This window comes from Larimichthys crocea, chromosome XIII (genome assembly GCF_000972845.2).
Source record: "Larimichthys crocea isolate SSNF chromosome XIII, L_crocea_2.0, whole genome shotgun sequence".
Lineage (NCBI taxonomy): Eukaryota > Metazoa > Chordata > Actinopteri > Sciaenidae > Larimichthys > Larimichthys crocea.
Window position 1 is genome coordinate 3,327,172 of NC_040023.1, and position 21,817 is coordinate 3,348,988.

Sequence of the window (21,817 nt, forward strand, 5' to 3'; positions counted from 1 at the left end):
TTAATCCAAGTGTTGACGCCGCAACTATAACATAATAGTTAATTTCCTGAACGCACCACATTTAGCATAATTGATAATTTTAAGGTAAACAAACCCTTTATGCGCAAAGACAGGCGGCTGTGGTGTAGCTTACACTAATGTATAAAGAATATCCATACGTGTTTGTCGACCAGAAAGACAGGAAGCTGCCAACAGGTGTGCCTGTGCTCGTCAAGGTTGCCGGAATTCAACGGACGACAGGTGACTCGCAACTTTGGTTTCAGAATAAAAGCATGAAACGCATTGCCAAGGATGATGGGAGTGTGTGCATGTAACATTTTCGTAAATGAAAGGATATTTGTAACATTTATAGAGTGCTAAATAATATAGTATTACCTAAAACCAATAAATTATTAGTCACACATAATCTTAACTTTGATTATTTTTTTTCATTTACGTAAATAATTGCACTGGGCCTACATGCTCAGTTCTTGCCATTTTCCTAACTTTCATCTAATGCACTAAGAAATTACTAAGTTGAAGAAACAAAAAGTCACAAAGTGACACGTTTAGCACGTTCATCAAGCTTAATACACTTCATTCATACATGATCAGATGATTTGAGATTTTAATTTGAAAAATCTGAGCAGAAGTGTCCCTTTGGGTGTGTTTGTATGTGTGTGTGTGCGTGTGCTGCTTGTTTGGAGAGAAGAGTGGACACGCTGATAAGCTCAACGCACAGGACTGGCAACCTAAACGAATGGTGACCTAACAGAGATGGCGGGTACAGGTAATAAAAATGACAGAAAAGTTTGTCAAATCTGTGTACGCTGCTGACACTTTGTTTGTTTAAAACCTCACGGCTGTTTGCTCGGGTGTGGTAGTGGTGTGTCACAGCAGTCGACAGATTGAAACAGTTTTAGTAGCACCTGTCTCAAAGTGATGAGTGCTTAGTAAATATAAGACTCTTTGTATTTACTTTAAATTATAAATAAAGCCTGCACGTTGAAGTTTTGATCTATTTTGAACCCCACATCCTGAGGGGTCACATGGCTGCAACTTGTGAGGCTGCAACAGTGTGAAGGTTGTGTGAAATGCAAATTGTCGCCTATGCATGTGTTTTGTCTCCTTTTCGTTGCAGGAATGTGTGTGTGACAATTCCCCAAGTATTCAGTTGTGAAATTGTCTAGAGGTGTAACTCGACAAACTAATCTCATAAAGTCCAATTCCAGCAGAGCTCTTAATTAACCAAAATCTTAAAAGTTTTCAGATTTATTATGTCCCATGAGATAGATTCACAGGGGTGGATTATAATTGAGCAATTTTTCCTTTTTAATGTGGTACTTTTCAGATAACATGTGGGGTGCTAGGTTTCAATGCCATACTTCGATATTTGTTTCAGTTGTATTTTAGCACCTGACGTTGATTAAATTTGTCCCCTTCACTCCATGTTTTCCCCTATTTTAGTTCATGTAAGTCAGTTTCATTCTTCTTTTAGGCATCCCTCCGTGTTCTGGATGGCTCCAATCTGAACAGTCTGCACTGTAGTTATGTGTTTAGCAGCTAATCATTAATACAAGCGACATATCTGCAGTGGTTTTTCGACCTGTCTCTTGTGTTTCGAATCAATACTACATGGTCACCGTGGATGATGTTATCTGAAAATTGCTGCAACTCTCAGTTTCGTGTTTCTTTTCCTTCTTCCTCTTCAAGGAATATGTTGTGCCAGCCTGGAGGAACCCATTGCCCTGATGAAAATGGGTCTGAGCATGGTCCTCATTGGTCATGTTAACTTCCTGTTGGGAGCACTGGTGCACGGCGTGGTGCTCAGACACATTAACCTCCACAAGCAGGCCCGGGCCATGGAGTACGCCATCTCCAATGTGGTCGCTCTCACCTCCGGCCTTGTGGTAAGTGCATAGACACATATGATTCGTACTGATTCTATAGCAGTACTGCAACATCAAGAAGAGGCTTTGATGACATCTGTGGGAATATTATAGAGTATAAGGGCAGCTTGTTCTTCACATTGTTTCCATTAGCTTCAGAAAAAAACATGAAGGATTTTCATTTCAATACTCTTTTCTCAGACTTTGTAATATTAAATCAGAGGATTTCCCATCAGGGCTGTGGTTGCGCTCTGCAAACCACATCTACTGCTTCGAAAATATGCCCTTGATCATAAAGTACTGTAGAAACTTTCTTGATGAAAACAAATCAATATCACAACAGAGGATTCCTTGGGGAGTATATATATATATATGCATGGGAATGTGGATGAATGTGCTCTTAAGCAGCTCCTTCAGTAACACTCCCAGCATGTAACCAGGGGTGCTACCACTGGTTCCTTCATTCCAACAGCTGTCAGACTCTTTAATATTTATGAGTAATTTCTTATTAACCTTGTGTATACAAGCTGTTGTGACAAGTGAATTTCCCCCACATAGTATCATCAAAGCTTATCTTATCTTATCAGAGCTAAGTGTGTGTGTGTGTTATATCCTAAGTGCTGAATCCTGTAAATAAATCTCTGGATCAGTCATTAGGGTTACTTGTAAAAACAGTTTTCTAAACAAAGAACCCACAAATGAACCTCTTTGATTATGAACATAGAAAAGAACTTTCATTTACATACATGTGTATGTATTTTTCCTTCTAAATTATCAGGTTTATCTGATGATCTGATCTGATCGGCCTCTAATATGATTCAGAAGTAAAGATCACTTCCTTGATGATTTTTTTTTCCCGAGGTCTCACAAAAAACAACCGTGGAAACACACAATGATACTTGAACACATACTTGAAATGCTTGTAGTGATAGCACAGCTGTGTTGCCGAGAGAAAACATCTTCCGACTTTACCCCATGTTGCTTTCTTGAGTGTCAACACACTAGGCGTGAAATCTTATCCTTTTTTTTCATTTTGTTGTAACTCTGCACGGCGCCTGTCATCCCTTTTCCTCGTGTAATCATGGACACAGTGTTTGCAAATGTGAATATTCTTTACTCAATCTTGTCTTCTCTCTGCAGGGGATTGTCGTTGGCATTCTGGCTATTGTCCTGTCTAAAAACAAGAAGAGTAAAGGCCTGGTTAGTATCACTTATGTTTTTTTTTTATTTAAAGCTCTCCGGAACTGATAAAAACCATTAAAAACAGAGAGAAATCTTTGTACAGTACACTGCTCCTCTCCCCTGATGTGTTTCACTGACACTCCTACCCTCTCTCCCTGCACTGCACATACACTTGTTTCCTGTTTGATATTTCCCAACATTCTCACATTTTATTCTCAGCTTCTTTTGTAGTTGGGGAGACATTTGAAAAAAAAAAAACCCTCTTGAGCTCCTCTATGTTGCGTCAGGTGTCTGAATGCAGCCCTGCAGAGCTGAAATAGTTCCCCCTCTCTCTTCGGTCATGCAGCACAGCTTCTCTTCTGTTTATTCAATCAGCTGTCTGGCTGCTCAGACGGGACTGACGAGGCAGCGAGTGAGTAAGCCCAGGCAAACCTGCCGCGATAAACCACTCCCAGTCTCCTTTTGTTAGCGAGAGCGGACATGATTTGGGCAAGGCAGTGCTGACAAGTGGCAGTTTCACTACTCATCCGTCTTGTTTTATTCAGTAATCCAGGCATCACATGGCATGAATAATCTCAACACTCCCTTTATTCTATGTTAACACAGTGCTTTATCTCACATGCTGGCTACTGCAGCTTCTTATCGGCCAGACAAATGGCAACAACTTTGTATTGGTCTTATCAAGTATCGACTTAACTCACTCATCAACTCATTTAAAAGTCGAGACTTTCTGTACCGGCTATGTCTCACCTTCTGTAAACCTAATAAAGGATAGGTCAGAATATGATTTATTATTGCTCATAGCTGATAACTTATTGTTTTTTTACAATCCCATTAAAAGACCACAACCAACGATGACTTTGTCCACCTCTCAGTACTTGCACACATCCATGTCCTGTCTGTTTGTTACTACTGGAGATATAAATCTTTAAAGAGGGGTCTCAAATAAAGGCTACAGCACACTGTATTGCACCTGAATCGGTCCTAAAATGTTTAGTCAGTTGAACATATTTGAATGAGTCTTGCCAGCACATGTAGTGAAGCAAAGGCAAGTCTCTATCAAGTAAGAACAACATTGTAAACTTGAATGTATGAATGTCTATGTTTTGTATTTGGAAATGAAAACTATTATACTAAAAATAAATTATATTTCTGGAATTGTTGTGCCAGATCGAGGCAGGTGTAGATGTGCTGTAACTCTAAATGACATCATTGCATCTGAAAATGCAACAAGATACTGTTGCACAACATCATTTTTTGCCTAAACAAGACCAAATATTGCAATTGTTTAGGATTATTTCCAATGGCAGTTTTGGTGTGTTACTGATTATTTACAGTAGCAGTATGATCTAAGTTTGACTCAAAATCAACTGCCATATTCATGACATGCAACAACAGGGCTGATTTATGTTCCTTATAGTTTTTGGACAGCAATGGAGCTCTGTGGCAGACAGAGGAGTAAGATAAATGATCTCCTGATTACACAAACAATACTTGTTAGTACGATCAATTGGGACTATTTTCATTATCAATAATCTGCGGATGATTCATTGTGTGCATGAAATTGTGATTGTTTTGTCCCGAGGAAAAGCTCCAAATCCACTGATGTTCGGTTCACTGTTATACGTGACTAAGAGATAACAGCAAGTCCTGCAGTTTGAAAAGCTGGAACTTGTTAATGTTTGGCTTTCCTTTTTATTATATTAACATTTTGAAATTTAGAATAGCAGTTCCATTAAATTGGAGAGCTCACAGGAGGCGGATTAAAAACGCACCCCAGGTTTGTAACACAGGCTTTTTATTAAAACGCTAAGCCTCAAGAGCAAACCAGACCAGACTCTTGATAACATGTAAATTATCTTTTTTTTCATGTGCTTCCATACCTTATGATGTAAAATCTCTAAGTCTACTGTAGTTGCTCTGTTTATCTTGATGATGTTTATTTACTGTTGCAGATTAAAGCTTCACCTCATCAGTCATCAAGACTTTTGATATCTTTCTCTTCCTTGTCCAGACGTGGTCACTTTTCACAGTCAGTCTGACTGCGGCTCTCATGGCAGCAGCTTCAGCCATCGGACTCTCCGTGTCTGTGGTGAGGGCCATCATTCACGGAGGGCGGAGCCTCCTGACTCATTGCCGCTTCCCCGACGCCATCGGCTACTCCAGCGTCACCAACGAGTGTCCTTTTGACCCCACACGCATCTATGTGAGTGTATTAGTGTGTATGACAGACGTGAGCTGTGATCTTTTTTTTTCTGCAGCAGCTGGCTCTTTAAGCAGCTGACCGTTGTCACTGCGACATAAACACAACAGAGAGGAGTGGCAGGACACATAATAGTGGCTGTGCCCCTTTTGTGTGTGTGTGGGATGTGGGCGAAGGAGCGCTGTGTGCGTGTGTGTGTATCTTTTCTGTCGCTCTGCAGCCGTGGAAGAAGAGCTGATCCTTTATGGTCCTCTTCAGGCTCTGTCCTTTTTACAGTGTGCTACAGATGGACTGTCAGACCCGCTCAGCCTCACAGCTGCAGCCACACATCAGACTGACGACGACTGATACGGTTTAGCCCTGCTAGTAATCTGCAATTTGTCAGTTAAGTGACCTTTTGTCTTAAACTGGATTAATCCCTGATGCAAGAGGTTAATGGCAGTCCATACTTGATACATATGAGATAGGATATAGTGGCAGATTTCACCTATTAATAGAATAAACGCTGCATTAGGCAGATTTACAACCCCGACAGCAGTTGTGTTTACGTTCTTTCATTCACTCTGTGATACAGAGGTATGAGACTGCTGCCATGCAAGCAGCGTGTGAAGAAAGCACCGATCATCAGGAGCTGAAGGTGTCAAAAACACAGATAAATAACACTCATCCGTATTTAGCATTTATAAGCAGCGGGAACAACATTGAACAAATGGTTTTCTAATGCAGTTGTAATCAGATACAGTATAAGTCTTAATTAACGTAACATTCAAATATAATTCCTGTTTATGGCCCCTATAGAGCCATGGTTTTGTAGTAATCCATTCCAATAAATAACACCACACTCACTGAGATCACTGTGATAACGCTAAAAAGAGGTAGTTGGATAATTAGGCAGAGACCCCAAGGTAGATTATTTCAAAGAGAAACTTAAGGTGGACAACAAAATTTACACTCAAACTTCAGTTTTCCATGAAGAGTTTATTGGGATTATTTCAGGTGTGCTTACTTTGGGTTTATCTCCAAAAATGAGTCCAAAGTTGTAATAAAACAGATTTATTTATTCAGAAACAACTCCTCGTAGAGGTAAATTACTTTCTTGTAGTCTACTGAGGCTGTTCACTTAGAGTTGTCTCTTAGGTATGAACTGTCTGGCTGCCAGAGAGTGCATTACTTTATATATCACCCAAAAGAGTTTTTTGGACTCCTGTTTACGATATTCATCCTCACCTGTTTTTTTTGTGTGCTTCCTGCATATTTCATCGTCAATTCCAAAGAAAGCTTCCAAACTTGGACACATAAGTCGTCGTCTTTGTAGTGTGTCTAACAAAAGGCAGCTCTTTTTCTTTTGAATTCCCTCTGTACACTCTCACTTTGATACATACTGCTCCACATATTTTATTCATAGTGCTGACTCTCCTGTGCAAACTGAAATTCCCCCACCTACTGCTGTGTTTCTGCAGCACTCCACAGCTGTCTGAGAGAAAACAAGGCTCTCATCACATCATTACCCACATGGTAGCGCTGATTATGTGAAGCTGCTTTCGCCTCAAATTGTGTTCTTTATGGTCCAGCTGGTGGTCGCCACTAACTCAACTCCCTCCATCCCTCCCCAGAGTACCACTCTGATCCTTTGGGTGCCTCTGATCGTGACTTGTGTCATCCAGATGGTGTTTTCTGCCCGGTGCTTTGCTGTCTGCATTTCATTTCTGGGTCTGCCTTGCTGCCCAAACAGAAAAAGAACCAGACCCTACGGCAGAGCGGTGAGATTTCAACTCATGCATACATGGTGCTGCTTTAAAAATGTAATGCTTTTTAGATGGTGCATAAGACAGTTTTCAGTTGAGCAATAGGATTAAACATTTAAACACTGTCCGTTTGTGTAGATCAATGTGGTGAGGCCGCTGAAAGAAGCCACCCCCTCTCTCAATACTGAACCATCAAGAAGCTACAGTGAACCTCCAACAGGCTATGCTGAATCTTCAAGAAGCAACAATAAACCTCTGACACGCTATACTGAACCTCCAAGAAGCTACAATAAACCTCCAACACGCTATACTGAAGCTCCAAGAAGCTCCAATGAACCTCCAACACGCTATACAGAACCTCCAAGAATCTACCACGAACCTCAAAGACGGAATACCGAACCTCCAAGGCAGCAGCAGCGCCGACCTCCTCCCCCTCCACAGAAACCGCCTCAGTATCGGAGTCTTCCTCCCTCGGAGAGGCAGCCTCTCCGCCAGTCAAACAGAGAAAGGTCAGACAGAGAAAGGCAAGAAACAAGGGTTGGCAGCCAGCAAAGGGCACCGGAGCAACACCAACTGCTGGAGAGGGGAACACTGGAGAGGTCCAGCTTTTGGATTTAGCCGTATTTGACATGTTGGAGCTTCTTGAAGATTGTGCTGTGAGGGTGCACACTACAGTTCAAGACCATGTGCATGATCCAGGCTATGTGTGTGTGTGTCTGTATATAGTGTCAAATGTTTCATATCAGGATAGACAAATGATACAGTACCTCCAACGTGAGGACATGATGTCAATCCATGCCCTGTATAAGGAAGAGTTAAATGATTAGTTTGACATTTTGTGAAACACACTTCACCACTTGCCAAGAGTTAGACAAGAAGATCGTTACCACACTTGTGTGTTAAGTAGTAAATACAGAGCTGGAGTTATGACATGGTTAGCTTATCTTAACATAAAGACTTGATGCAGGTGAGACAGAGTATAGAAAGCCTGTCCAAGCATCAAAAATATGCCTATGTCCGGAGTTGTGTGCTATTACGTCACTGCTTGTCATCAAGAAACAGGTACAGCACGTAACCTCTTGTAAAACCACAACTTGTCATATTGACATTTCGATACTTATGTTTTTATATCTCTTTGCAAATGGGTGTATTTTTGAACTAGCCTAGGCCGAGGTATCTCCTGGCTAGGTTCATATTTACCACACTGACATGAGAGTGGAAAAAGTATTTCCTAAAATGTCAAACTATTCTTTTAATTGCTTTACACAGAGTTTACACATGCGATAAAAGTACTAGAGATGAGTTGAGGTCCTCACAAGTGAAGCTATGTGAATGAAGCTATGAATCTCTGGTGTGTCGGCAAATGTGAATGCTTTTATTTTCCTGCAGTTAGGCCAAGAGAACTAGTTTTCTGAAAAACTAGTACTGCAAGTGTTTGTATTTATTGGTCAAGTAAATAAAGTTTTTATTATGTGCCTATTTAGTGTGTATTGTATCTGGACTGTAACCAAAATCAGTTCATTTCAATATGTCAGCAGCTAGTGACCTGACAGGTATGACTGGTTACACTCTGGCACACATGTAGACATCCTGAGAGGTTAGCACATAACCGTGTTTGGCCACATCCTGTCAAGTGCAAATGAATAAGAATCTACAATGTAACTTGACAGGCTGCAACACGACCGTAATGTTCAGCTGTCAGACCGGACCTTCGCTGTGTCCGTTGCTTCCTCATGCATTCCCGAAAAACCATAAATGAAGAAACAGTCCACACGTGCAGATTTGAAACACATAGGTATATTTTGCTCTCAGGTCCAACGGAACAAACATGACATCCTCACGTGAGGTTTTCATGCAACAGAAAAATAGGAAGGAAAGAAAGGGAGGTTAGGAAGGAAGGAAGGAAGGAAGAAAGAAAGAAGGAGGTGTATTTATCCAACACAAGGTACCAGTTCATCAGAGGCAGTGAGAATAGAAAAGGGTGTAAGTATAGTAGATCAGGGGATAGCAATTGTTGTTCCTTATCCTACCAGCAGAAGGCAGTGACACTATAGGATCCCCAAAGCAGAGGCTGGTTAGGAAGCTCCTGTGCAAATGTTTGGTACAAGTTAACCTCTGGTCCGTCCTAATGTCACGCGGACGCAGCTGCACCAGCACAGCTCTCAGACTCTCATTGATAGTTCACTATGCCACCGTTACATGCAGGATGTTGGGCAACGCACATATTACAGTTAATATAGTTTTTATAGTCTGGTATGATAGCAGGCAGACACGGAAATCATCCATGTGTGTTGAAAGTGTGGAAGGACCTTACTCCTCACCTTCTGCGGTGTATGAAATGAAGCTTGTCTAAACCTTCTTTATGGAGCTGTTAACCCACCTGAAATAATTACCATAGTCTGATTTTTCGATGAAGCATGTTAATGTGCCTTTTCAAAAGGATTTTATAACATATTGAGACTCAAAGAATAAATACTCAATCCTTGTCCCTTTTTACAGAGGAGGGTAAAGGTAAAGATATGAGGAGACTTAGGGCTTTGCTAAATACCAGATGTGAAAAAAGTATTCAGACCATTTACTTACAGCACTACGAAGAGACTTACTTAAAAATCCAGAAGTACTGGAAACAAACTACTACTACTACTATACAAACTATCCAAAAAGTGCTCCTTATTTATAACAACCCCTGTTAGTGTGTATGTTATCATATTAATGTATCATTATTATTGATGCATTGACATTCAAACAGTATTTTTAAAGTTTGGAGCTAACTGTTTTGTATCGTTTGAGGCAGTTTAATCTATAACAAACATAGCAATATGTATTTTATAAACCGATCATATGTTTTGAGTGAAAAAAAAAACGTTAATTTGAAAAGTTTTCCTGATAAATGACATATCATATAAAGTAAATATAAAGTAGCATATTATTAAATTATTAAACCAGTATAGCTTATTATATTTCACAATAATTATCGCTTCTGTATGGTCTTCAGTTAAGGAAGGCTTGGGCTTGACCTCCCTGTGCATCACTTAAAGAAACTTTGAGACTTTAGTGTTAACATTGAGGGAAAAGGTCCACCTAAAAGATTTTCATATAGACATTCTGACTCTTTCCACTCTGCCCAACACTTAGCTTCTTCACAAACATAATCTGTGTTGCATCGAACCTCTAAAACAGAAGATGGCAAGTGATCTGACAATGGGGGCCTCAAATCATTATTACATGGGAGTCGCGCTGGTATTGCTGCAACCAGTGGCTTTGTTTACACGTGCACAGCATTTCAAATGTTTCATTCAGTCAAAGTTGTGTTTTCTATTATTATCGAAGTCTTACTTGATGGAGTGTTTCACTGTTTGGTGCTTCGGAAAATTAATTAAATGTCAGAATAAGCATCCCAAATGTTACTTGAGGATTTTTTTTTTTATCAGTGCTAATGTACGCACAGCCACTGATCTCTGTAAGTTTCCTACATACGGTCTGTCTGGAAACCCTGAAAACTCGAATCAGAACAAGAATGTCCTGAAACATGTCCCTTCATCTAACTGCTCTGTAAGCAGACTAATCCAGGAGGTTATAAAAGCATTCAGCTAGAGAGTGATGAACGAGCCCTTAGTGAGTTCTCTGTCTGTCAGAGGAAAAGAGAGAGAGAGAGAGAGAGAGGAGGGGAGGAGGGTTTGTCCCAAAGCAAGACAAATATTTAATCATTTCTGCCTGGTACAGTGCTGAGGAGGCTGCAGAGCTACAAAAAGATACTGCTGTGCGTTAACTGTTTTTTGTGGATTTTGTCTGGTTCGTAGGATCATGCAGTATAGTGACAGGTTACGGCTATCTTAAGTTTACTGCTCGTTGTTAAAGAACTTTAAAATACTTACAAATTAAGAAACAACACAATAACATGATAATACTGTAAAAGTTAGCTTCAAGCATACAGTGCATATTCACATGCACACACACACACACACACGCATTCACACCAAATGCACAGCCATACTTTATAAACACATGGCGGCTGAAACGATATGTGCTACTGGTGTCATTGATCAAATGCATTACAGGATCCCCTCGAATTTTCACAAAACTTCCACTTTGACAAATCCACAAATCCCCAAAGAGATCAATCATAACTGACATTTTCTCTCTCTCTCTGTCACTGTAAACTGGGATATCATTATCATCTTTAACAACATATCAAAGTAAAAGCACAATAATAGAGTAAGAATAAAAATGAATAAATAAAACAACATGAAGGAGGAAAACAATATGTACAAATGAAAAACATTTGAAATGTAAAAATCAACAAAATGCCAGTATATATATGTATATATATATATATCGATAAAAACCTAATGGGATCTTAGGCCTTCTTTTTCTCAGCGAAAGATCATATAGCAGTAAAATCCCAATAACGACCTACCCTCCCACCCACCAACACCCCGATCATCCTTTCCAATCAGACCAGGAAGCTACATAATACTGCCTTTCAATGCCAGAAAGTGTGCACCATACATGAAGACGAATGTACTTCATCTTATGATATACATAGACGTAGAGTATATACATGATATACACGTGTGTTAGAGGACAAACTAAGCCAGCCATCCCCACCCTGAAAAACAAAACAAAAAAACATGACGTTCTAGAGAGAGAGAGAAAGAGAGAGAGAGAGATCCTCGGGAACATCAGATCATTAAACGTCCCTTCACTTTCCACAAATATAAAAATCAAAGTAAAACGATCGAGATGATTTTTCTTAGCCTCTTTAAAATTCCTCCTCCATCCTCGCACACAACAACCGACAACCGAGAATTAAAAAAAGATGAAAGATGAGAGACGAGAACCATCATGCATTGATTTGAGTGACTGTTTCAATAGCAACAGAGAGGGTGAGGAAGAAAGGGTCGTAGCAAGGCAGGAAGGAGGGGGGGCGGGTTCAGAACTGGGAGGCCGAGCTGGGGTCGCACTGGAGTAGCCGGACGATGGAGGGGTCACTTTTGGCACCTTTGATAAACTCCTCCAGGGACAATTTGCCTGCAGGAAAGACAAAAAAAACAACAACATTATTTTGAAGGAATGTTACCCTTTGTACAAGAAAAGCAAGAAAAATAATTGGTAAAATAACCTTTTAAATAGACTCAAAACTCCCTCAAGCTTGTGTGTGTCCTGTGCACAACCAGGCAAGGTTCAGAGAGACACAGCCCAGTTGTACTGCATTATGGACGTACTGTGAATTGGGCTGCGCTTGGCTTTCATCATCTAATTTACTCTAAATGGGACAATTATTTACATCATGCTGTATAAAAGAAGACTTAAAACTAGCAATTGAGACCATAAAGTCATGAGGAATTAGGATAATTTCCCCATAAGATTCATTGATCACTTGTTTTTACAGCCAATGGCAATGCCCCCTACTGCTCATTAGAAAGAATGCAGGTTTTAAGCTGATTATTTGGTAACAGATTTTTTTTCCTTTTTTTGTTATTTGTGTTATAAGAGAATGTGTGTGTATATATATATATATATATAGTATATATATATATAATATATATATATATATATATTATATATATATATATATATATATATATATATATCATGTTATTTATGCTGTTATGTATGTTTATTTTATGTTTGACAATATCATGTAAACCCATGAGGGATGCCACAGAACACTACATGCATTTTCAAAAATCTCAGTTCTCAGTAAAAATGAGCACATTTCAAAAGATTATCTTCAATAAACTGTCACGTTCATCCTTCATCCCGACTCGCTCTCCCTCTCCACGGCATATTCATCCCTCCATGTTGCCATTTCCTCCTCTCACCATCATTATTGAGGTCCATTTGTCTGAAGATCTTATCTGTCCTCTTCTCCGGCGTGGATTCATCCTCTGGCATCTTCATCACGGATGACACCATCTTGTAGATGGCCTGATAGACGGAGCGAGAGAGAGCGAGAGACAGAAGGAGGTTAGGTTGGATGGGGGCGGGAGAACTGAAAGCCAGCAGGGACCCATTAAGAAGACTAAGCAGGAGGAGACTAAAACTGAACTGAAAAATAAAGCCGTTGTGGCTTTCGAGATGCTGATAAACTCACTTTCTAAAGATAATTTACTGACATTTGTTACTCCCGCTAGCTTTTTCACAAATACCCACGCAGCTTCCATATGGCTGCAGAGCCACCATCATACCACTGTTACACAGATCGCATGTGCCTGCAAGGTAGGGGGGACTTACTGTATCGATCTGATACATCTTTATCTGTTGACCGATATGGGTGCCTCCTGTCCCCTGGTAGCATTAAATTAACCTCTGCAAGTGAGCACATAGAAGCTCTGAGTATCAGCTGGTCTCAGACAAGGATCTACAATCAGCTTACATGCCCATTAAGTCTTCTCCATTGGGATTCATAGGGTGTAAAACTGACTGTAGATCAGTGTCACAGCGGCACCCTCAGAAAGGGAGGAAAGCTTGCACAAAATAAGCCCTCTATGCTTTTTCGACATAACAGCTCTAAAAATGTTTTATCGCTTAAAACAATACAATTCATAACATCCTAAAAAAAAAGGGTTGAAAAGACGAGTGCACACTGAAAATATCTAAATTTTAAACTTAAAGGACAGTTGCTTGTCACACTCTTTTTGTTTTTGTAATTTTATCTTTGTTAATGTTTATTGTCAGTTATGTGAAAATGAGGCCAAAAAAGGTCATCTCCAAACAGAACATTTGTGTTTAATCAAATTCATAATCTATAATTTCGTATATTATTGAAAGTTAATTAGAGTTGTGCAATCGTTCCAGAGATTTTTCTGATTTCTGATGATAATATGTATCAAACAGTCTTACAGAAATGTTCTGCTTCCATATATTTGTTACAGATCAATCAATCCGTTTTAGGAACAGGACAGATTATATCACAAATGTTGTTGTTGTTTTGTTTTTTTAATTAACAGAGCAGGAAACATTTTGTTGATTGATTGATTCATTGATTGATTGATTGATTAGGTTTTTGTAGGATAAAGATATGGTCTGTTGTCCAGTGATGTGGTGTGAAACAAATCTGACTTCCTCTATTTTAACAATCTCTGACTCTGTGCACAATGAAAAGCTCCTCCTCTCTCATCCAACAGTGCATAACGTCCATGACTTTGAGGATAATCCCAGTATTCTGCACACTCAGGGATAAACTGTTAAACTTTGCTAATCCATCAGAACCCAATAGAGCGCACACACACATACATGCACACACACACATACACGCACATAGCGAGATCTTTATATATGTCGACATATGAGTCTGTCTGTTTTTTCTCTTCAGTGACAGGATTACAAACAGCTCTAATGTAGCACTTGTACTTAGCGGTCTTTTAACAGTCAAACAGCATCGAACTGTTGCCTGTGCCAACATTGCAGCCCATTAAGTGTGCCTATTAGTCTTTGAATATGAGTGCTTGAGCCTTCTTGCATATACTTATATGATGTATTAATTTACATAATTAAAGCGAGCATTTATGTTAAGCACTTACTCTGTCTGTTTCTGTCAAGGCAAGAGTCTATAGGTATGTAGGTACAGTGAGTGCTGTAGCAATAAAAAACCTGCCAGTGTTTATTAGAAACTTTAGTATAGTGACTAAAATGTATTTAATAATTTAAAATTTTGGGGTCTTCTGTCACCACGTCATGTACAAAATCCCAATGTGACTAATATTTGGAAATCATGTTCTTTGTGATTTCTGTCTTACATATTGATCTTAAAGTAATCTGGTTTAAGGGGAACCCCGCAACGTGCAATGAGGGATGTGACCCAGTACATGAAAACATTTTAAAATTCCTTCTGTGGCTCTGGTGGAGTCCGCTAAAGTCGGAGAAAATAACTCTAATGATGTCATCAAGATTATCTCATATAAATATTTATAACAGCAGGTCTCTGTCACAAAACAGGTTCAGCATGAATATATAATAGTTTGAATTATGGGAAATGTAGGATCCAGTTTTGTTAAAGATTGACACATTCTAGGGACTAAAAGTGACGCTATTGCATTGTTCCCTGCTTCAATTATGAACATTTTTAGTCATGTTATTGGTGTGTTTGGTCAGTCAACACCTTGGTCCAAAACCAATATCTGTCTTGTAAGATCCCCCACCTTCATGGAAGAGAGGGCACTTTAATAATGTTTTGCTGGAGCTATTTCCAAAAATGGTTTCCACTGCTGTTGCAGTGTGAGCTGTGAGCTGTCAGTTGTTTTCGTGTACTTTATTGCCCTTCTGTCTAAAGTCACACATGTGACAGCCTCATTCGTACCACCTGAGGCCAGAGGAGAGCTACTACACACAAACCTTTTCACAATGAAATATACCTCACATCCTTTTCAAAGTCTATCCAGCGTCCCTTGCTCACCTGCACAATCTCCAGCATCTCATCGCGGCTGATGTACCCGTTTCCGTCCAGGTCATACATGCTGAAGGCCCATTTCAGTTTCTGCTCCAGCTTTCCCCGTGACGTCACGCTCAAGGCGATGATGAACTCCCGGAAGTCTATCGTCCCATCGCCGTTGGTATCAAAAGTTCGGAAGACGTGCTCAGCGAACTTGGAGGCGTCACCATAAGGGAAGAAATTGGCGTAGATTTTCTTGAACTCCTCCACATTCAGGGTTCCACTTGGGCAATCCTTCAAGAAACCCTAATGAAAAGAAGACATGAAGCAAGACAAGGGTAAAAATAAGTCCTTTAACACTCTCTTTCCATCTCCAGGATAATATAATACCACTCAATTAAACAAATTTTACATCAGCAGACCGAAATAAAACCTTTTTAAACGACGGATGGAACAATCACGAATCAAATTTCTGTCACAAAACTTCAGCGAGTAAACGTTTCATTCATGTAATGCTTCCTTCTAACAGATCGAAGAAGTACTTTTTGATAAAAGGCTTAATCTCGGATAGTTGAAAGCAGTTCTATCTTCTTTTCAAAGAGTCACATTTGATAAAGCAGCATTGTGCGTGAGAAGAAAAAGGAAGTAAAAGTCATGTCAGTCTCTTGTTCTGCCGAAATAATGCTTTTTCTTTTTAAAGCAGCAAGGTGACAAAGTCATTGTCCTGATTTGAAGGCTGGAATTACTTTTGGATCATCATATCAAATATTCTTATAAGTGAAGGTGGAAAGTCACCGCGGGTTTTGTTCCTAATAAAACTTTCCCTTCATTGCCAGTGCCGTTTTCTGTGAGAAAGCAAGCGTCACAGCTCAGATTTATTGCCAATAAATCTGAGCTAAGCTGGATGAATTCTTATCAGACACCTCAACATCCTGTGGAATATACCATGCGGTGTATACATAAAATCTTTGGAGCTGTTAATCTGCAGAGAGCGAAACACATCATCACGACCATCAGTGTGAAAGGACCCGGGGTCAGGGAGGCTTAAATCACAGGTCAGGGAGGTGATGCTTTAACATGTAGACTCTTATTTAGGACAGCTCACACAGCTGTTCCACAGCTCTAATCCCTGCATACAGACATATAGCCATTAAACAAACACACATCCGTGCGCACAAGATGACATAAGTCGGTCAAGTCAATGTGGCACTTCATCATGCCAAGACTTAACAGACTGGGAGCTGGTGGTGACAAATATTTTCACATTGAAGGCTGCTGATAGTGTTATTGTTATTGTGGGAGTGCTAGACATGGTGTTGTGCCTATTACTATAACATGTCATTTCAAATGTGACTGTACTACGTGACAATACAACTTGAAATAATTTGTATTTACTTTATTATAGATACAGTTTTCACTTGCTACTAAGTGTTTATCTGTGTGGCTATAACATTGTTACCCTAGCAGTGATTGAAGTGTTATATTGGCACAAACTGGCATAATACTCAAAAAGTCACAATTACTTTGTTCCTGTCCTCTGAATGATCAATCGTGAAGATTAAAATAACTCAGCTTCTACCTTTAATACTAATACTTTTCCTCTGAGCTACAATATTCAATATCTTTTTTTATTATTAATTATTGTTATTAATTAACAATGTATTATATGGCTATGTGTAATGTGGAGGGAGTCATTCCTTGTGATGAACCCACATTTCGAATGAGCTCTGTTTTAGCTCCCTGTTTTTGGTTACTTAACGCTCTTATAAACATCTCGCCCCAGCTGTTTCTATCAAACAAGCTCTAATTACCCGGCACCAAGCGGCTAAGTTATCTAGACGCAAACATTACTGAGGATTTAGCACCTAAACAGCCTTCAGGAAATTGTGGAAACCCAAAGCAGAGCTAAAAACAGAATAAATATTAGACTTAAACTCGACAGGAAACAGGTTTGCCACATCAGCTTGAGAAGTTCAATGGATGTCAGTGTTTTGTATTAGTTTTACAGTGTATCAAGCTGACTTAAAAGTCAAAAAGTAAAAGCAGCAACACCACAATGTTGAAATTTAAAAAATTAAGTACAAAGTATTATGGGCAAACAGTACATCACTAAAGGTACTTATGCACTACTAAATTTGTAGCAGTTCCATTACTATGTCTTGGTACCTTCCATAAATGTCCACACTCTGTGTGCAATGTGTTTGCGTACCTTGTACCACTCCTGCAGCTCGTGGTCGGAGAACTCAGTATTCTCCCGGAGGTCCTGCAGCATCTCTGGCCGCAGCTTGCTGTTCTGTTTCCCCATGGCAACGGGACAGGACTCTTCGTTTCCTTGACGACAACAGTGACAATAGCACGAGTCAGGCCGCCTTTCACACCTGTCAGTCAGAGATAAAGACACAGGAGGTCAGCAGCAATTAAGCAGAGAGGAGGATAACCTCGTGTGACAAATGAGGAAGGATATACAGTCGCTCAGAAGGCAGCACGGCGAAGGTGTCACTCAGATTAAAAATATCAGTTTTGATTCTTAAAACAAGACAAGAAACAGGCTACAGTTGTAATAGTAGAAGAAAAAGATGCTTCATCTCTTACTATTCAGCTGCAATACACAGGAATTGAGTCATCAAACAATGGAAAAATGACAGAGTAAGGCTTTTCCTCTGGCAAGACATTGACAAATTGACTTTGTCTACTCACACAATGACTTCCTGATTTTTAAATGAAATCAAAATGAGCTTTGTCACAGTGTTACGCCCCAATTCCCTTGACACGGGATGTTGCGCAACACCGCAAGTCTCTAAACTGCTGCAACACATTCGCAAAACATTAAATAATCCCAAACACACCCCTGTGACGTCAAGCACTAGCCCACTGATCACATTTCTGGGTTTATCTGACCAGCTGTGTGTTTGTGTGTCAAATCAACTACAGTGTGTGTGTGTGTGAGTGTGCGTGTGTGTGCGTGTGTGTGTGCGTGTCCAGATCTCCTAATCTTCATCTCAGCTCAACCTGCCTGACAAAACACAATTTCAGTGACGCAACTATTTAATGAAACTGTCACTATGAAACCAAATCCCTTAATTTCGACCTCATAAATCCATTAATAACAATGTCATTAATGCAATATAGTTTTAATGGGACAGCTAATTGTGATAGATTGATGTATTTTTAATGGATTATATGCATGCATTTATTTAGAAATAATCTCTACTTAATAAATAATAATTAATAAGTTATTTTCTAGGGCTTATAAACAAAGTTTAAGGGAGATTAAATACTGAAAACTCTAAGGTTTTTTTTTACCACTTAAAAGTCTTAAACGCTGCATATGATCCATTAAAAATGCCCTTATAAATATTACAGTTTATTAATTTATAATTTTTCCTTTTAAATATTTGTTTGGGTTGAAAAAAAGATCCACAAATTAGAGAAACAAACTTGTGCTTGTTAACTTTGCTACCTTTGCTAGACAGCCAATTAGCCGGCGTTCAACCATCAAAGTAGTTGCTTCTGTGTATGTGTGAGCGTGTTTTTAAATTACAGTATCACTGGGGCTTGAACACCTCTGATGAGGCTTGGCCGACCTCGCTGACCTCCAGTCTCTGTACAGTCAGGCTGGGTAATTACACCAACAACTTAGTGTGCATGTGTTGCGTGTGTCTGCGTGTGTGCCAAAGTGAGAAAAAGCAAAGGCCAATTTGTGTTTATACAAACTCGAGAAAGACAAACAGTATGTGCGATGCATATGAGTTGGTCGGCGGTGTGGGTGTTGCGGATCTTTATCTCTGCCTGGCGAGAGTTTCACATACACAGAAACAAACCCCCCACACACGTCCAATCGTCTCTTTACTCAGCTAATAAAATTAGACTCATATTAAGTCCCTCATCCTGAAGGCGTTAGACTAAATGCTTGTGCACTGACAGTAATGCTTGCAGCCAATTCCCAGGCTACTGAAGGGAGAACTGTTGCCATCAATTATAATTTCCTCCCTTCTGTTTGGGGACTGGTGCATGCAGCACACACTCTGTGGAAATATAACAATATAATGCTCTTTCATATTCAGAGTGCGTCCAGGGATGGTTTGTCTTATTTTTTCCAAAAACTCAATTAAATGTCAGTTCCTCTCATTATAATTCTGCGAGTTATTCCATCATGTTTGATCAAAATGTGACTGTTTCTCTTTTTCTTTGTGTCTGCGTGTGAAACATCGCACGTTTGCTTTACATTTTACCGTTAACGAGCGAGAACTCACACTTTTAACACATGTCACATGTATCTCAGTTTTTTTTTCTCTATGCAAACACTAAGCCACACAGTAAGTCATTAGCCCTGCACACAATCTAAGCACAAAGGTATACACAAATTAATTTCTCGGCGAGGGGTAAATGAATGGCATCTGCAGAGCTGAAAGCTACTAAAAATCAGTAGGATGCTATGAAGCAGTAATTTGTGTGTTTTTGCAGAGCAGGCAGAGGACTGAGTCAGTGTGCTGCTGTGTGAGTGTTTGGAAAACCGACACCTGTCATGCATGCATGCATTGACGCACACAATTTTTTCAGTACCTGTAGAAATTAATAATAGCCGCCCACGCTGTCCAATTGTTATGTAGGTAACACAGCTACAAAACAAACAGTCTGTACCCCTTGTGTGTTTGTTTGTGCGTGTGGAGAGGGGTATAAGAAGAAAAGCATGGAGCAGAGGATGTAATTTCATTGGAGAGATAAGGATTCTCTAATTAAAGCAACTAATGCTTCCTGATGTCATACAGACAACACATCACCTTAATTGGCTTGAAGCAAAAAGGGGATTAAGTGAGTGGATGGAGAAGAAGATTCAGCCACCAACAATGCAGACTGTTTAAATCACACTAATGACACATTTAGGGCTATTTTAACACAATGCTTATGCTGAATGATAGAAAGTTTCTTTTCTTTACTTGAGTTGAGGCCAAGCTGCGACATCCAGTGCTAAAAACTGTAATTCCTCGAGCGGCTACTTGAGGCTGGCTGCAGAAATGAGTCAATTTCCATAAGCGGCTGTATTAAAATGCCAAACTTCACAGCAGAACAAACCATCAGACCATGGTTTTGGTCTGTATAACTAATTCCCTCGTCCATGATAACTTAATATCATCCATTCAGATGATATTAAGGTTGAAAGTTGCTCATAATTAACAGTGTTGCCTGCTTGATTGACAAGTAAGTGTCGTTACAGATGGCCTATTCGAGCACCCAGGCGTCATTCGGCCCGCCTCACTTCTCCATGTCTTTATCCTGTCGTTGGTTGAGACACAAAAAAGAAGTATGTGTGAGTGTATCAAAAAATTATTTAAGGTTGTTAAAAATACTGAAGAGCGATCTGACCCAGCCACTGAAGCACATTAGTTAATATGAATTCTTGTTTTTATTCATCAGAAACATGAAAAAAACTTGTAATGAAGTGAACAAATCTCTTCACTGGGACCTCATGCAGCAAATGAAATGAAAGCTTTGGGGTGACAAATCTATTGTAATCATGGAGATGATTTTATTCATGTTAATTACCTGGATCCTCTATCAAATAAAAAATGTTTTTTTTATATTAACAAACAAAGCGTACACGGGAGACCTACATTAATGCTCGCCTGCTCTCAACAATTAAACTCTTGTTATGCTCTTATCCACGCTCAACTGTCATTCTCTCCCGAGTTCCCATCTGACCCAAGTGAAACAGTAACTGCAAGTGGTAATCCAGTGATTAAGCATTGTACTTCCATAAAGCTGATGACATCACCAAGGTCATTTTCACAGATTTAACAAAGCTCCTCCAGAGCGACGGACGACTTTATACAACTGTTTTCACAGGCTGAGCGGTACTAACCATGACGAGCATGCTGACCTTTATGTGTAAAATTGGTGGAATGAGCCTTTAAAAGACTACATGGAAGACGTTTTAAATGTCATATAACATACGACATGAAGCAAGTACGGCATTCAAACTGTGAGAGTCTGACATGCTGTTCCTTCAGACAGGAAATCTGATTATTCACACTTTCCTTGTGTGAAGGAGAAGCTACGATAAGAGTTTGGCTTCCTCGTATGGTTCGTTGGTCTAATTGGTTGAAGTCTGCCCATGACAAGAGACAAAAAGTGAGTAATAAACACCTGAATATGTTTAGAACTACAAATGAACCTTCTTCTGTTGACATTACATCGCTAGATTTGTCGCTATAGGGGTCTGAATACTCACTAAATATAGCGACAGAGTTGGCAACACTGGGTTCATCCAATCACTTGGCCTGTGACAACTTCCCAGCCCATGACTACAAAACCAGACATAATGGCTAGGTTACAACTGATCAGACCAGCTCTTTTAGTATTACAGAAATAAAACCATGTGTGTTGAGTGTTGTTGCTTTATAAAACGCAATTAGCTTCTTCAGCCAAAAGAAACACCTACAGAGGA

The 21,817-nt window shown here is 39.7% G+C and overlaps 2 protein-coding genes across 3 annotated transcripts in view; one reads left to right on the plus strand and one right to left on the minus strand.

Annotated features, from left to right (window-relative positions):
• The first annotated feature begins 629 nt into the window (after positions 1-629).
• Positions 630-8,477, plus strand: LOC104927002 (keratinocyte-associated protein 3). Of its 2 annotated transcripts, XM_010740982.3 has the most exons (6): positions 630-769; positions 1,693-1,889; positions 3,009-3,068; positions 5,065-5,256; positions 6,867-7,013; positions 7,137-8,477. In XM_010740982.3, the coding sequence occupies exons 1-6, from the start codon at positions 757-759 to the stop codon at positions 7,614-7,616; spliced, it is 1,089 nt and encodes a 362-aa protein (XP_010739284.3). In that variant the 5' UTR covers positions 630-756; the 3' UTR covers positions 7,617-8,477. The 2 variants fall into 2 exon arrangements, with proteins under 2 accessions (XP_010739284.3, XP_019115334.1); XM_019259789.2 differs by lacking the exons at positions 6,867-7,013; positions 7,137-8,477 and adding an exon at positions 5,530-6,860.
• A 302-nt stretch (positions 8,478-8,779) lies between these two features.
• LOC104926998 (hippocalcin-like protein 1) overlaps positions 8,780-21,817 on the minus strand; it is a 36,066-nt gene continuing 23,028 nt past the window's right edge. The window contains exons 2-5 of the mRNA XM_019259790.2: positions 17,582-17,751; positions 15,397-15,678; positions 12,824-12,929; positions 8,780-12,029 (exon numbers count right to left, since the gene is read on the minus strand). Of these exons, the coding sequence (XP_019115335.1) occupies positions 11,932-12,029; positions 12,824-12,929; positions 15,397-15,678; positions 17,582-17,677 (582 nt within the window). The 5' untranslated portion in view covers positions 17,678-17,751 and the 3' untranslated portion in view covers positions 8,780-11,931. The remainder of the gene's footprint in view (positions 12,030-12,823; positions 12,930-15,396; positions 15,679-17,581; positions 17,752-21,817) is intronic.